This window comes from Mercenaria mercenaria, chromosome 2 (genome assembly GCF_021730395.1).
Source record: "Mercenaria mercenaria strain notata chromosome 2, MADL_Memer_1, whole genome shotgun sequence".
Lineage (NCBI taxonomy): Eukaryota > Metazoa > Mollusca > Bivalvia > Venerida > Veneridae > Mercenaria > Mercenaria mercenaria.
In genome coordinates, this window is record NC_069362.1 from 99,571,336 (window position 1) to 99,586,528 (window position 15,193).

Here is a 15,193-nt window from a genome sequence, read left to right on the forward strand (position 1 = left end):
CAGGGCAAAGTAACAGAACATGCCGTCCTGTATTGTTTTCTCGAACAGACACAACTAAACATTGTGAACTTGTCAAATTAATTAAAACTTGAGTTAAACAGCAAACACAAAGTTTAGCAAAACTTTCCTCTAAGACAGGTGCATGCAATATCTTGTTGACGATTATGCTTGATATTTTTAGTACATTTGCATATTTGCATCATATCAGGAAATAATTGCTCTTCAGAGTTTTCATTCCATTACTATAATTATTATTTTTATCATCATTATTATTATTATTATCATCATCAACAACAACAACAACATCATCACCACCATAAGGGAATAGATCATTACAAACAATTCGGATGTCCTCTACTTCTATAACCATCCGCTCTAAAATAAAACTAAACATTGTGAACTTGTCAAGCATATGGATGTTACGAACGGACTCCTGAATACGAGAACAGCAGGCAGAGCATATATAAATGTCTATACCTTATTTTCTTAATGAATTAATTGTTACTAAATCGCACTGTAATATCTAGGTTTGACATATATAACTTTGTGAACATAGATATTTGTGTGACTAAAGGTAAGTAAACATGATAAGATATCTTCCGAGCCAGGTACTTCAAACATTCATATGAATAAGTTCATATTATATATGTTCCATGCTTTCACTATATGATCTTAAAATTGTTCAATTATGCAACGTACTTGAGCTCTTCATTAATAAGTAAGTTTTATAAAGAAAGATGGCTGCGGATGAACTTGCAGTCAAAACAGCAGGACTCAGGAATCGAACCACGTTGCAGAAAACAATAGAAACTGGAGTCCTCGTATTATCTTGGGTAGTGATGGTAAGTTTATATTCTAAAAGCCATGTTATAAAATTCATATAGAGTTTATATTCGATTTATATAATAGGTGTACTAATAAAAACGCTTAAACGTGAATTTGTGTGGGCTATTTCGTGTACGCTTTTATGTGTTTAGAAACATATATCTGATTCCTACTTAGAGTAGAACATGACTGTATAGTTCGGGGGATTCAGACGTAGTTTCCCCCTGGCCTGAAAATCGAAATCGAATTATATAATGCACTAAACTCAGTAACTAATTAAAAATAAAATAAATTTAGTGTGGTATTAAAAATGATTTTATACATGAACAGATTCAATCAAACCCAGTTTTGTTTTGTTGTTTTCTACTCTTCCAAAGGATCTTCTTATAGGTTTTATTAACTATCACAAAATCAGTCTTTAAGTGCTGTGTGGCGACTATAAAACGTCTCCCTGCATTTAGAATCAGTCGTGTTCTATTTTCTAGTCGCTTGAGATCAATGTTTCTGGACAATAGACTTCCGCCTAGGTACGTGAGAAATTCTTAAACTGAAATAAACGTAAAACATATTGTCTGATAAGACTTGTATTTTGTTAAAGTGAAGTTTTTATAAACAAATAAAACATAAGTCAATTATTTTGGGGCATTCCTATGTATCTGAAGTCTGAAAAAGAAATAAATCGTTTTTCAATTATTGATAAAATCAATATTATGTTTGCTTTTCCGCACGAAAATGAGTTTTTCACGTAAATTCTGAGTTGTGTTGTGAAATTTAAGTCGAAATGTCAGTGGATATTACATCACAATGTTTCACTGCGTATCTGTGCAGTCTAAAGATCTGGCAAAAGTGAAAAAAAAACTGATTGGGAAAGGATATTGCTATAAACAATAAAAAAGGCTTACGTCAATTTCAGGGTTTGTATTGTGAAACATCTGGACCAACTCTCATTGATCTAAAATACAGACTGAACACAAATTATGAAGATCTTGCTGCGGCTTTCTCTGCGGCTGGTATCGGGACGTTTCCGGGCTCCTTAATTGGTGGTTTTGTTATCGATAAATTCAGCGGGTACAGTCATTTGACGCTAGCTCTGGCTTTGGATTTTGCAGCAGCCGCAGTGGTGTTTATACCATGGGTTCCAAGCGTGCAATACATTTGGATTTTAAGTTTTGCTACTGGTTTTGTTCTTTCTATACATAATGCAGGTAAATTTTGAATTGAAGCTTTCACTAACATTCACATCATTACACCGTAAAATGGGACTTATTATACTAGTATAAAGGTTGATCTTTACAGAGACTTATTGATACCTCGAAAGATTTTGTTAGCATGAATAATAGATATTTGTGTACAACTATATATATGCTTCAAAACATAAATGAAGAAATTATAATTTGTACGTATTTTCAACAATTTGTATACATTTCATATGTTTTAATAAATGAAATAGGAGATTGAATATTCATTTCGCATTTTTTTAATTATCTGTTTAGGTCAATCCCTTTAATGTTTCAAGCAACTTTAATTACTTAATGTTATTCTTTGTTGGATCATAACAAAAATGCACTATACGATATTTCAGCCGGAACCCGCATCATCTTGAACATTTGGAAAGATAATTCGGCTTCACCAATGATACTGATGCACTTAGGCTATGGAATTGGGTCTTTTCTAATACCTCTGTACTCGAATCCATTTCTTGGAGTTGAGGTTCAAAACGGTAATGAAAATAAAATCATCTACGGTAATATCAGTACAACAATAATGACGACAAATGTTTCACAATCATCGGAAGAAAAGCTTTCTCTTGATAATTCAAGAATTGAATATGCATACGCTATCTCGGCTATTGGTACTGTAGGTATTTCTGTTGTGTTTTTCGCCTTTCAATTGATCGAAAACAAAATTATCAGACAATATAAGGACATCGAAACTAGAAGAAGATCTGAAGTTGATAGCGAGCATGTCAGTGAAATACATGACGCAACAGAAAAGGAACAATCGAAGTCGGAGCCAGGTGAAAATGAGGACACTTGTAATAACTGCAAAGGTTTGCTGCAAATGATAAACCCAGCATCTTGTGCGAAAGGGAGATTTTGGTACGGGTCAAGCATACTATTTTTTATGTTTTTCTATTTTGGGAACGCTGGAGGTGGACAAAGATTCATTTCACAGTTTATTCGAAGTTTTTCCATAGATCAGCTTAACTTCTCAAACACAGACGGTTCGCTTTTAAACACAAGCTTTTGGATAAGTTTTTCCGTTGGTCGCTTAATTTTTTTCATAATAGCTAGATGGATATCCGTGAAAGTTCTAATTATCTTGGAAACAGGCGGTTTTATGTGTTCGGCGATTCTAATGGCTATTTTTGCGAATGGAAATTCTACTGCATTGTGGGTTCTTATTCAACCAGTTGCCTTCTTTATCGGACCATTATGGCCAACCGGTGTTGCTTGGACAGATTATCACATAGAACTGACTGGTATGGGAATGACAACGCAAATGCTTGGGGCTTCTGTTGGCTTTATATGTCATTTGCGTTTAATTGGGTACTTATATGATAATATAGGACCGCAGACATACGTTTATCATGTGGCAGGTAGTGCCATCTTTGGGTTTGTTTTAGCTGTAGCGTTAGCTTTAATTGGTGCTAAACATGGAAACAGGTTTGATTCTGGATCGGTTGATTTGCCAATTGAGCAAAACGAGAAAAGCAATAGAGACTCTTTAAAAACAACGGAAAATGGTCTTAAAGAATAACGTAATCGTTTCGAGACATAAGTTTTTTCTGGGGAAAATCCCTTTGTAACGCTCTAGGTTTAAAAATGGATCAAACAGAAACCCAAATAGAAACCCAAAAAAACCTTAAAAAAAATTGGTGAATAAAGCATTTTGTCCCTTTGGCCCGGGTCATAGATATGTGATGTTGCATTGTCCTTTTTCTCATGTACTAGAATGAAAACAACAAAAGGGGGGTGTTTTGGGACTGGGAACAAAAGAAGAAAACGCTGAAATTCCCCGAAGAAAACTATTTTTTCAAAAAGAAAAAAAAAAAAAAGGATGAAAAAATTGGAAAAATTTGTGCAAAGGTTTTTTTTTAAAAATAATGTTCACAAACAGTGCCACTCGCTTTTTAAAAAACTGACAAGGTTTTCCCAAAAATTAACCAGATCCGTTACTTTTTATATGAAATTTTTAAAAGTACATTGTCTTTTAAATCACGAGAAAAAAAAGGCTTCCTAGGCACAATTTCCCTTTTAGGCGTTATAAGCTTTAATTTATTAATGATGTGTGTTTGTTTTTTAAAAAATAACGCATTTATTATATAGTCTGCAAAATTTCCCGAGGTTTTGTTGGCCCCCGACCCTTTGGGGCGAGAATTTAAATAGGGAAAACACGAAATGAACTGCGCTAACGCTATTCTGCTTTAAAGGAGAAAAAATCCTAATAAAATGAATAATTCTCCCTCAACCCCATTAAATTCCCCAAAATGCGCGGGAATATCTGAGTTGTTTTTTCCCAATTTTTTTAAAATTTTTTTAAAAATTTCCATTTAAAAATTATGGTTTTTGGGCGAAAAACCGTTAACCCCTTTACCGGAAAACCCCAAATTAAAAGGAGTATTAATCCCTTAAAACGGTAATTTCGTTAACACCCCCCCCCCCCAACCCCCCCCCCCCCCACACAAAAAAAAAAAAAACCCCCAAAAAAATTTTAGTTAGATATTGTTATCTTTTCAAGATGTATTTATAAATATTTCAAGGATTTGTTTTTGTAAATTTTCTTGTGTTTTGGGGAAAAAAAATAACGAAAAATTACGGGGAAAAAGAAAAAAGGGATGAAAACCTTTCCCCATAAAAATTGTTGAAAAAATTTAATGTAAAAAGTAGGAAATTTGGGTGCAAGATGCAGAAAAAAGAAATCCGGTAAACAAAGCAGTAGTAAGATAGAACAGAAGATGATAAAACGTTACGGGGGTCATTGTTGTAGACCCTAGGAAAACAGCGTCTGAGGGGGGTTTCATAAAGGGTTGAAAAAAAAATTTCCCTTTTTTTAATTTGAGCGGGGATTTTTTGTAGCATTTAGGGGCCCGGATTTTTGATGATCAGGGACCCATATGCGAATTGCCCTCTAAATTTGGGTTTGGGAAATGAATGTTTTGTATCCCAAGGGTTTGGTGTTTAAAATTCAGACTTACTGGGTTTTTAAATTCGAAATGACTGAGTTTAAATTTTCCTCAGATTTTTATCAATAAATCTGAAAAAAAAACCATTATCCGAAAAATGTGTAATCGGGAATTTTGGCTCTATATGATACTTTCAATTTTAATTTGAGGAATGACGAAGTGTACAATGAAAAAAAACAAACAAACAAAATTTTTAATCCCCCCTTTAAAAAGGGAATAAAAAAATTTTGAAAACCAAAAGTTTTATATGTTGTTAATTACGTTGGTGAAATTTATTTTAAAGGGTATTGTTGGGGTTTTGGTGTTTTCTTCACCTCCCCCATGGGGAAAAACAGTTTTGAAAAAGCAGCAATGAATTTTGGGCAAAAACAAGTCACTATATAAACACCCTTTAAACCACTATTTAAGTATATACTGATAAAGGGTATTTTGGAAGGACAAAGTAAATGTTGTGAAATCACCCACTCTCAAGAAAAAAAATTGTTCTGATTTTGCAAAAGGCGGGGTCTGTAAAAAACCTAAAATTAGTTTTAAAAACGTGGGGGGGGGGACTATAATTATGCTTATAAAACCCTTTAAAAAACACATAATAAAAAAAAGGGAGTAAAAAACAAAAAAATATAAGACATGTTTGGGATGTTTTTTTCCGGGACGTACGAACTGTGTAAAAGTTTGGTGGGGGTGTTGATTACCGAAAAAAGAATGGGCTACCCGGGGGTTACATTAAATGCAGACCCTTTCCCTATAAGGGGTTTTAAAGAGTGATTTTAAAAAGGTATTACATAAAAATTAAACTGAAGCATGGAATAAAAGGGAATAGTAAAAAAAAATACAGCAATCTTTAAAAAAATGAAAACAATCCTTAAAATTTGTTTATACGAAGTTGTGTAAAAAAACTTACTTATATAAAAACCAAAAAAATTTAAACACAAAAAAGGGGGGTTTTTTAATTAGTAAAAATTTTCCCTTGCAAAGCATTTACCCCAAATTTTCGGTTGGAAAAAATGTGAAAAAAAATGTAGAAAAATTATAAACCCAAAATATGATCAAAAAATATTAAAAATAAAATAAAAAAAAAAAATTATTACACACGAAAAGGAAACCCTTTTCTCTCTTGCGCATTCTTCAAACTGAAAACGAAAGGAATTCTGCTTTCTTTTCTGCTCTTTGATTTCTTTCCTGTTTCTTTTTTCTAGTGAAACTTTTTTTTTCTCGTTTGGGGTTTTTAAAAACTATGCCATTATTATGGGCCAGATCAGACAAAAAAAAAAAATTAAAATTTTTTGCAACCCAAAAGGAAAAAAATCATATTTGCGCCCAAAATTGCACAGGGGGACTTTAAAAAAGCCATCAAAATATTCCGCCCCTGGGGGTAAAGTAAAAAAGGGACATAGTCAAAAATTTTCTTCACTCTCCTCACCCAGGGGCCGGGGGTTTTCCCGTCAAATTAGGTTAAAGTTCTTTCGACAATTAATCTATTATAAAGCAGTTCAGGTAACAAAATAAAATGAGAATGCTATTCTTGAATTAAATTTGCACACATTTAAATTTTTAAAAAATACTAAGCTTTACTAAATATATTATTCTAAAAATTCAAAAAAAAAAAAAAAATTCCCAGAAACCCAGATTTTAAAATTAAGAGGGGGCGTAAAACATCATTAATGAAGGTAGTTAAAAAAGGGACTTTAAGGGGGGGCATATTTGCAAGGCATGTAAACACAAGGGAAATTTCGTATTTTCAAAAGAATTTAAAAATATATGAAATTTAATAAAAGGGGGATTTAAATTCCCGGGAAAAATTTGTTTTAACCTCCAAAAGAATAAATTTTTTAAATAATATAGAAAGGGGAAATGTTGGCGGATAATGGGAAAAAAAATTTTTTGTCTTTGGACTAATGATAAGAAAAATACATGTCACCGCCTTGATTTTGTTTTTTTTTTTTAACTTTAAGGGTTCCTTACGTATTTTCTAAACCGGTTTTGAAATTTAGTAAAAAGGGAAGTTTTAACCCCAAGGGTTGAGTCTTTAAATGGGGAGTATTAGAATGTTTAAAATTAAAATTTTGGGTTAGTCAGCGCCGAAAATGGGCGTTGGACGAGGTAGGGACAAAATTTTTTGTTTGAACTAAAAAAATAAAAAAACCCAATAGCCATGCTGATAAGGCGAGGCGTGTGGGGTTTAAATTGTAATCATTCAAATTATCAATAGTTTTTTTTCTGCGTCGTTTGACGTTGAATGGGGTAGTGACGTTCCCACTAGAAATGATATGTTAGGGGAAATTATGAATTATTAAAATTGAAAATTTAATCTTTTACACTCCGTATGCCCTAATCTTTTAAATTTTAAAATTTAAACGGCTTTTGGGAAGGTTTTAAAAGCACGTTTTGGTTGGAGTAAAAAATCAGGGCTGTTAATTTCGATTTCTAGATCTTTTCAGCACCCTTTTATGTCGTGTCTTTTTGGAAAAGTTTGGGTTTATCAGCTTGAACAGTTCCGCCTTTTGGCCCCAAATACCCCCGCTTTCTTTGCTTTGGGTTTTGTTTTAACCCCCCTTGGAGCCGGTTTTTAATTTTGTTTTTTGGAAGTATCGGGATATGCAGGCCCCAAAACCTCAAATTTTCCTTTCTAAATTCCGGGTTTGTTTATTTTGAAAAATTTTTTTTCTCGTTTAGGGCAAACCCATTTTTTTAAAATGAGGACCATACGCCGTTTTTCATAAAAATTACACGCTAGTGTATCATTGAAGGTTCCATGTGCCCCCCGTAAATAATCTGGGGGTTGTTTCGTTTTAAAAAATTTTTTTTTGTACTTGAAAAATGTGTAAATGTTGGAGATAGCTCCCCCCCGGGGCTAGGGGGGGTGGACGGTAGCATGCATTTCATTACCGTCCATGGAAGGCTCAATAAAAACCACCCCGCCCCTTTTTTATTTTGGTTTTTGTTGTGTTGAGGACATGTGGAGTTTCCATTTTTTTTAATTTTTAAAAAATGGTTTCATTTGTGCTACATTTTACTTTCATTTTGTATGGAAATTGGGTGAAGCAATGCATACTAATTACCATCATCAACCATCCTATTTCTGGGAACCCTTTTAAAATGTACTTCTATTTCTTTACCCTGCAGCATGATTTTAGGGTTTGCTTCCCCTTTAATCTTGTGCTTATAATTCAGGTTTAGGGTTTAATGATTGGGCCACTGCAGTTTAAGGGGACCCCGTTGAGAGCGTGAGTTATTTAAAATTAAAAATTTGGGCAAAATATTACAATTTTTAAAATTAAAATTACTGGGGCCGTATTCATAAAGTTTTTAAAGTTAATTTTAAAAGAAATTGATTTTTACTTAAGAAATTTTAGGTTAGAATTTATTTTACTTAAGAAATATTTGTTTTTTCATAAAAAATTTAAAAAAGTAATTCTTGTTTTTTTTTTAAAATTTCAGAAAAATACAACATGCACGTTTTTTTTTAAAGTGCTTTTATCTGAAAAAAAACCACTTTAATCGTCCCTCACCCCCTATTTATTTTCTGATTTAAGGGTCATTTCTTAGGGTATTTAAATTTTTTTAGCTGTTTTATGGCAAAAATTTAATTTTTTTACTTGACTTAAGTTGAAAACACCACAAATTAAAGGGAAAAATCTTAATTAAAGTAAAAAACTTATACTTAAGGTTTAGGGAATAGGGACCCCTGACCTATTTTGCATTCAGAGAAGATAACAGTTAAAAGTCACATAGCAAAAAAATTGCAAAAGTATCACTTTAAAAAGGAATCCAGGAGGGACGTTTCTCCCAGAGTTACGAAGCAAAAAAAAACAAATTTTGGGGACACGAATATAATTGTTGTATTTCCAAAAAAGGATTTTCCGTTGTTTTTAATTTAACATTTAAACCCAAATTGGGAGGTATTTTTCCCATTTCCTGAAATTTATAAACCTTTGTTTGTACTTTAAAAAGCATCACCCAATTTGGGACGCAGATTTTTGTTTTAATTTGGTTGTTTCAAGTTCCAACTAAAAAAACTAAAACGTGTTAAATACATATGTTTGAAATTAAAATATAAAGAATTTTTACTTCTCCGAACTTTTTAAAATTTAGAAATATTTTTTAATAAAAAAATTACCCTATGTTAAAAGTTTTTAGAACTTTGTTAAAGGTATTTTAATCAGATTTTGAGAAAAAGAAACGGATTTGTTGGTAACTTTTTGTTTAAATTACGCTTGTTGTTTTTCACTTAATAAAAAAATAAGATTTTAACTTTTTGGTAAATAAAAATAAAAAAAAGTGGTTTCCTTGGGCCCGCGCGAAAATTATTTTTTAAAAAAGTCCTGTATCTTTCCCCCAAAAAAACAAAAAAATTTCTGTGTAACAAAAAATAGGGATTTTAAAAATGAAAATAATTTTGCAAAAATTTCATTTTGTATTTTTTATTTATTAACTAAAAATTTTTTAATTTTTTTATGATTTTTATATTTGCAACCCAAAATATCTTGGATTTTTGACCGCCTTAAGGGATTTTCCCCTTTAGAACCGTGTTGAATATTTTAAAAAATTATTGGTCAGATATTTCAAATATATCTTTTAATGTTGCAAACGCTTTTGATTGATAATGTTTTGTTAAGTTATGAATGACATTCTCTTTTTAATCAAGAAATAAAAAAACCCATTCTGCTAAATCGTTGGGAGAAATTACATTTAATTACACATTTAATTTGGTCGGGGAAAGGTTATACAAACTGACAAAATTTTGTCATTACACTACCCATAAATTTTTCCATTTTATCTTAAAAAATATTCTTAACTATGTTTTGCTATTTCTTTTGGAAAAAAGCACAAAAGTTGTTACGATCGTGTTCCCTTTCAAATTTTTTTCGTCTGTTGTTTTATCTTTCGTTCATCTTTTCGGGGGGTTTTCTTTTCGTCATTGCACGTTTTGTTCCTCTTTACAATCATTAGTATCTGAAAAAACCTTTTTCCCCATGTCTAGCCCCAATTTATCAAAAGTACACCCAGCAAAACCCAAACACGCACTTACAGTCCAATGATATAAGTATGTAATTGTCCAAAAAATTATCGTAGGGGTTTCCTTTTAAAACGCTTATAAAATTTTGCTGCAACAGACGCTCAAACTTTTTGGGAGCCATTACCTCCCCAGTCGATTCCTTATGAAAATAGCCCAAAGCAACACCGGTTGGCCACTTTGGGACCCAAAAAACGCGACAGTTGAAAAAAAACCCAAAGGGCTTTGGGAATTATCATTCGCAAATATAGCTCAACAGAGGGTACGATGTAAACACAATTTTGGATAAGCTTTTCCCACGTGCTTTTGTTTTCATAATGGAAAAAATGGGTTTTTTTAAATTCTTATTTTCTTCGAAATGTTCGGCCCCTTTGTGCTCTGTGGGGGTTAGGGAAAACTTTAGTGATTATGGGAAAAACCCCTCCCCAAACTTTTGATCAAGATATTGTCCTCCCCCAACTTTCCAAAAGGGAAAAAAAAAATTAAGGATAATATACTAAACCCGTGCCAAAATTGGTTTTTGGGCACTTTGATGCTGGGTTTATTTTTTGGGAAATATTTTTTGGAAATTTTGTTAAAATTTCCCCCTTTTTTTTCACTATCATTTTCGGGATCTTGTCTCTTGTAATTTCCTTCTTTTTCCCGTTTTGGATGTTTCCCCCCCTTCCCCGAATTTTATTTTAAACCTTTAATTTTGTCCCTTTGGGTAGCTTGTTTGAGGGATTATTTTTCCGATTTTTTAAAATTTAAAAAGTACGAAAGGGGGACGGCTTTCTGTTGCAATTCCTAAAATTTTCAATGCGTATTAAATTTTCAAAATCTGAAAATTGAAATTTTGTCTTTTCCTAAGTTCTGCAGAATTAGATGTTGCTCTGGAGATATTGTTTTTTTTAAAAATTTTAATACCCAAATCCGGGGGTTTTGGGGAATCATTTCTCAAAAAAAGGACCCGGGAATATAGCGGGGACAGGAAAGACCCAAGACCATATCCAAGGTGTATCAGTATTAATAATGAAGCGGATTTATCCCTCAAAATGTTTAGATAGGGGGTTTCCCCGCTAAAAGAGGAAAAAATAAAAAAAATACTGTTTGCTTTTTTTAAAACCGATTTTGAAAAATAAATCTTTTAGGGGGGGAAAAAAGGTTTATATGTTTTCCTAATTGCTTTTAAATATGTTTAAGTGATGTAAGCATACGGGGAAAAAAATTCGAGGGAATCCCCCCAAAATTTTAAAAATATTAAAAGGAAATTTCTAGTTTTAAAATATTAAACATGCTAAAATTTGGGGGAAAAATTTGACTTTAAAAAACACATGATTCTTTTCAAAACCCCCAAACCAAAATACTGTCTGCCTTAATTGTAAGTGTTTCAACAATGAATTGCTTTAAAATTGTTCTGATTGCGGTGTTTTTGATTTAAATTACATCCAAATGCACTTGGGAAAATAATTTTAATTTTCATTTTTTTTAAAATTTTTTAAAAATATCCTTAGGGGAAAGACACTGATTAATTAATTTTTTGTAGTAGGGGCATTGTAAAACGTGCAATGAACAACTAATTGGTACGGGGCAGACTTTTATTACAAAAAAAAACTGTAGGCTAGCTGAATGATGTTGGACGGGTGTACTGCTTAAACCCGAATGAAAAAAATTTAAGTAAGTGGAAATTTGGGAAATTTTTTTCCCCTTTAGAGACGAGAAAAAGGTTTTAAGCGGCCATGCAAGTACACCTATTATAGATAGACAATCTGTTTTTTTGCGGTTTCAAAAATAAGGATTTTTAAACGTTAATCTATAAAATTATGCGGGGGGGTTTTGGGTTAACTTCTTGATATTTCCTAAAACGTGCATGAGTAAGATAATAAATATTGTAACTTTCAAATGAAAGCAAACGTGATATTCCCCATTTAGCATTTGAAAAAAATTTATCGTGGTGCATTGGTTTACTGCTGTATGTCAGAAAATCAGAATCACGGGTACTCAGTGTTTTTAGTTCTGAGGGAATAATGACAGGGCCCCGGCGGGGAAAAAAATTCACACAAAAAAGACAACAAAAAAAAAGGGGAAATTTGTGTATTAAAAAATATCGTATCTTTAAAAGCCATGTTACACAGGGTTCTAGAAGAAAAAAATTTTTACACTTTCGGAGGATTTGAAGGCAAAATCGATTCCCGAAAAAAGGGCCCAGGGGCTTTATTTCATATTATTATTATTATTATTATTATTATCATTATTATTACTATTGTTATTATTATTATTATTATAATGAATTTTCAAGATAAGCTCTTAAAACTATTTGTTATAAATGGAGACTTTCTGTAAATATTATTTATGATAATTGCAAATTTAAGTTGACTTCTAGGTGTATTTTGTATGTAATTTATGATCTAGTTTTGTAAACCCAGTGTCGACTGATTGTTTGCTGCATCCCTGGTGTTGCAACCCTTTTAAAAAATTCATTAATACACAAAAACCCTTCCCTTAAAATTGTCTTGCGGATTTGGGATTAATGTTTGGGGGAACCTAGCATCAAACTTGGTGTAAAAAATTATGGATGAAAAAAAGGACCCTAAAAACGGGGGACTGGGGGCGGTGCATATATAAAAGTCTATACCTTTTTTTTCCAAATGATTTCTTTGTTACTGAAACGAACTGAAATATTTAATATTGTAATACGCTTGAACATATAAAAAATTTTTAAACCCTAGATTTTTGTTTGACTAAACATAAATAAACATGATAAGATATCTTCCAAGCCAGGTATTTAAAAAATTCATATAATTAGGTTCATATTATATAGGTTCCATTCACTTCCATTACATGATCTTAAAAATTATTTATTATTCAATTGTACAACGTACGTGAGCTCTTCATTAATAAATAAGTTTTATAAAGAAAGATGGCTGCGGATGAACTTGCAGTAAAAAAAGCAGGATTCAGGAATGGGAACCCACTTTGCAGAAACGATAGAAACGGGAGCCCTCGTATTATCTTGGTAGGATGGAAAGTGTATTTCTAAATGTTATCCCAATACGTATATAGAGTTTATTTTTAACGCTGTATTAGGATTCTATGAGGTGTATAATAACGCGTTTAAAGTGAATTCGGTTTTATGTTTTTGGGAAAAACTTATTGATTCCAAAACGGGGTAGAACAGGTCTGTTGGGTTCGGATGATTCATAGTAGTATATCTTGGCCTAAAAATAATCGAACTATTTTATGCACTAAACTCAGTAACTAGTTAAAAATAAACAAATTTTTGGGGTTTTTAAAAAATGATTTTATCCCTAAACAGTTTTCAATAAAACCCCAGTTTTTTTTTGTTGTTTTCTCCCTTTTCCCAAAGGATTTTCCCTTATAGGCTTTTTTAAAACTATCAAAAAATCAGTCTTCAAGTGCTGTCTAAAAAACCTTTCTCCATTCACGGGTGTTTTGCTATTTTTGTCGTTTTAAATTCAATTTTTATGGGTAATAAAACTTCTGCCTAGGTACGTAAAATAAAAAAAAAAAAAGTACATGCTTTGTTAAAAAAGCCCTTGTATTTTTTTAAAAGTGAGTTTTAAAAAAAAATAAAACATAACATTTTTTTTGGGATTTATGTATTGGAGTCTGAAAAAAAAAATAAATCGCTTTTCAATTATTGATAAAATCAATATTAAGTTTGCCTTTTCTACACGATAATGGGTTTTTCATGTAACTTTTTAGTTAAGTTGGGGAAATTTTAAAGTGGGGAAAATGTCAATGGAAATTCCCTTTAAAAGTTTCATTTGCGTATCTTTGCAGTCAAAAGATCTGGTAAAAGGGGGAAAAAAAAAAGGTTTGGGAAAAGGGATTTCTTTTAAAGTATTAATGATTTTGAAAGCTTTAAAAAATAAAAAAGGTTAATGGGATTTCGGGGGTTTGTATTGTAAAAACATCTGGCCCAAAACCTTCTTTTTGATCTAAAAACGGGACTGAACAAAGTTTGAAGATCTTGCTGCAGTTTTCTCTGCGGCTGGTTTGGGGGACTTTTCCCGGGGTTTTTTACTTGGGGGTTTTTTCTTGTGACAAATTCAGCGGGTACATTTGACGCTAGCTCTGACTTTGGATATTGCAGCGTCGCAGTGATTTTTATACCCTGGGTTCCAAACGGGGCAGTAATTTGGATTTTAAAGTTTGCAAACTGGTTTTGTTATTCTATACATAATGCAGGAAAATTTTGGGAAATTGGGTAGTTTTCCAAAACAGTTACAAATTACACAGTAAAATGGGACTTTTTAAAAAAAGGTTAATCTTTACAGGGGCTTTATTGATCCTCAAAAAGGTTTTTTTTTAAAAATAATAGATATGCTTCAAAAATAAGTAAAGAAAATTATAATGTGTACTTTTTTTAAACCAATTTGTATAAATATTTCATTTTTTAAATAAATGAAATAGGAGATTGAAAAATTCATTTTGATTTTTGATTAATTATCTGTTTAGGTCAACCCCTTTAATGTTTCAGTATTTTAAATTTACTTAATGTTTTCTTTTTTGGGATAAAACCCAAAAAACGCACTTTTACGAATTTCACCCCCGGAAACCCCGGATCTTTGAACTTTTGGGAAAGAAAAATTTCGGCTTCACCAATGATACTGATGCATTAGGCTTGGAATTGGGTTTTTCAAATCCCTCTGTACCAAACCCCATTTCTTGGATTTGATTTTTCCAAAACGTTTTCATCTACGGTTTATCAGTACAAAAATTTAATGCGACAAGGGGTTTCATAATCCGGAAGAAAGCTTTTCTTGAAAATTTCAAAAATTTGAAAAAGATAGTTTCTCAGTTTAATGCTCTGCGGGGTTTTTCTTTTGGTTTTTTTTGTCTTTCTTTTGGGATCTAAAAAAAATTATCAGACAATTTAAGGACATCGAAACTAGAAGAAGATCTGGAGTTGATAGCGAGCATGTCAGTGAAATACATGACGCAACAGAAAAGAAACAATCGAAGTCGGAGCAAGGTGAAAATGAGGACCTTATTAAAAATTAAAAGGTTTTGGGGGCAGATGAAAAACCCAGCTTTTTGGTCCCAAAAAGGGAGTTTTTGGTTTAGGGTAACCCATACTATTTTTTTGTTTTTTTTTTTTGGGAATCCCTGGATGTGGACAAAGATTCATTTCAGATTTTATTCGAATTTTTTCCATAGTGAGC

At 32.1% G+C, this 15,193-nt stretch overlaps 1 protein-coding gene across 1 annotated transcript; it reads left to right on the forward strand.

Moving 5' to 3' along the window:
• The first annotated feature begins 314 nt into the window (after positions 1 to 314).
• LOC123564703 (sodium-dependent glucose transporter 1A-like) lies at positions 315 to 3,606 on the forward strand. The gene is made up of 3 exons (XM_045358453.2): positions 315 to 842; positions 1,739 to 2,030; positions 2,408 to 3,606. The coding sequence occupies exons 1-3, from the start codon at positions 738 to 740 to the stop codon at positions 3,583 to 3,585; spliced, it is 1,575 nt and encodes a 524-aa protein (XP_045214388.2). The 5' UTR covers positions 315 to 737; the 3' UTR covers positions 3,586 to 3,606.
• Positions 3,607 to 15,193: the final 11,587 nt, after the last annotated feature.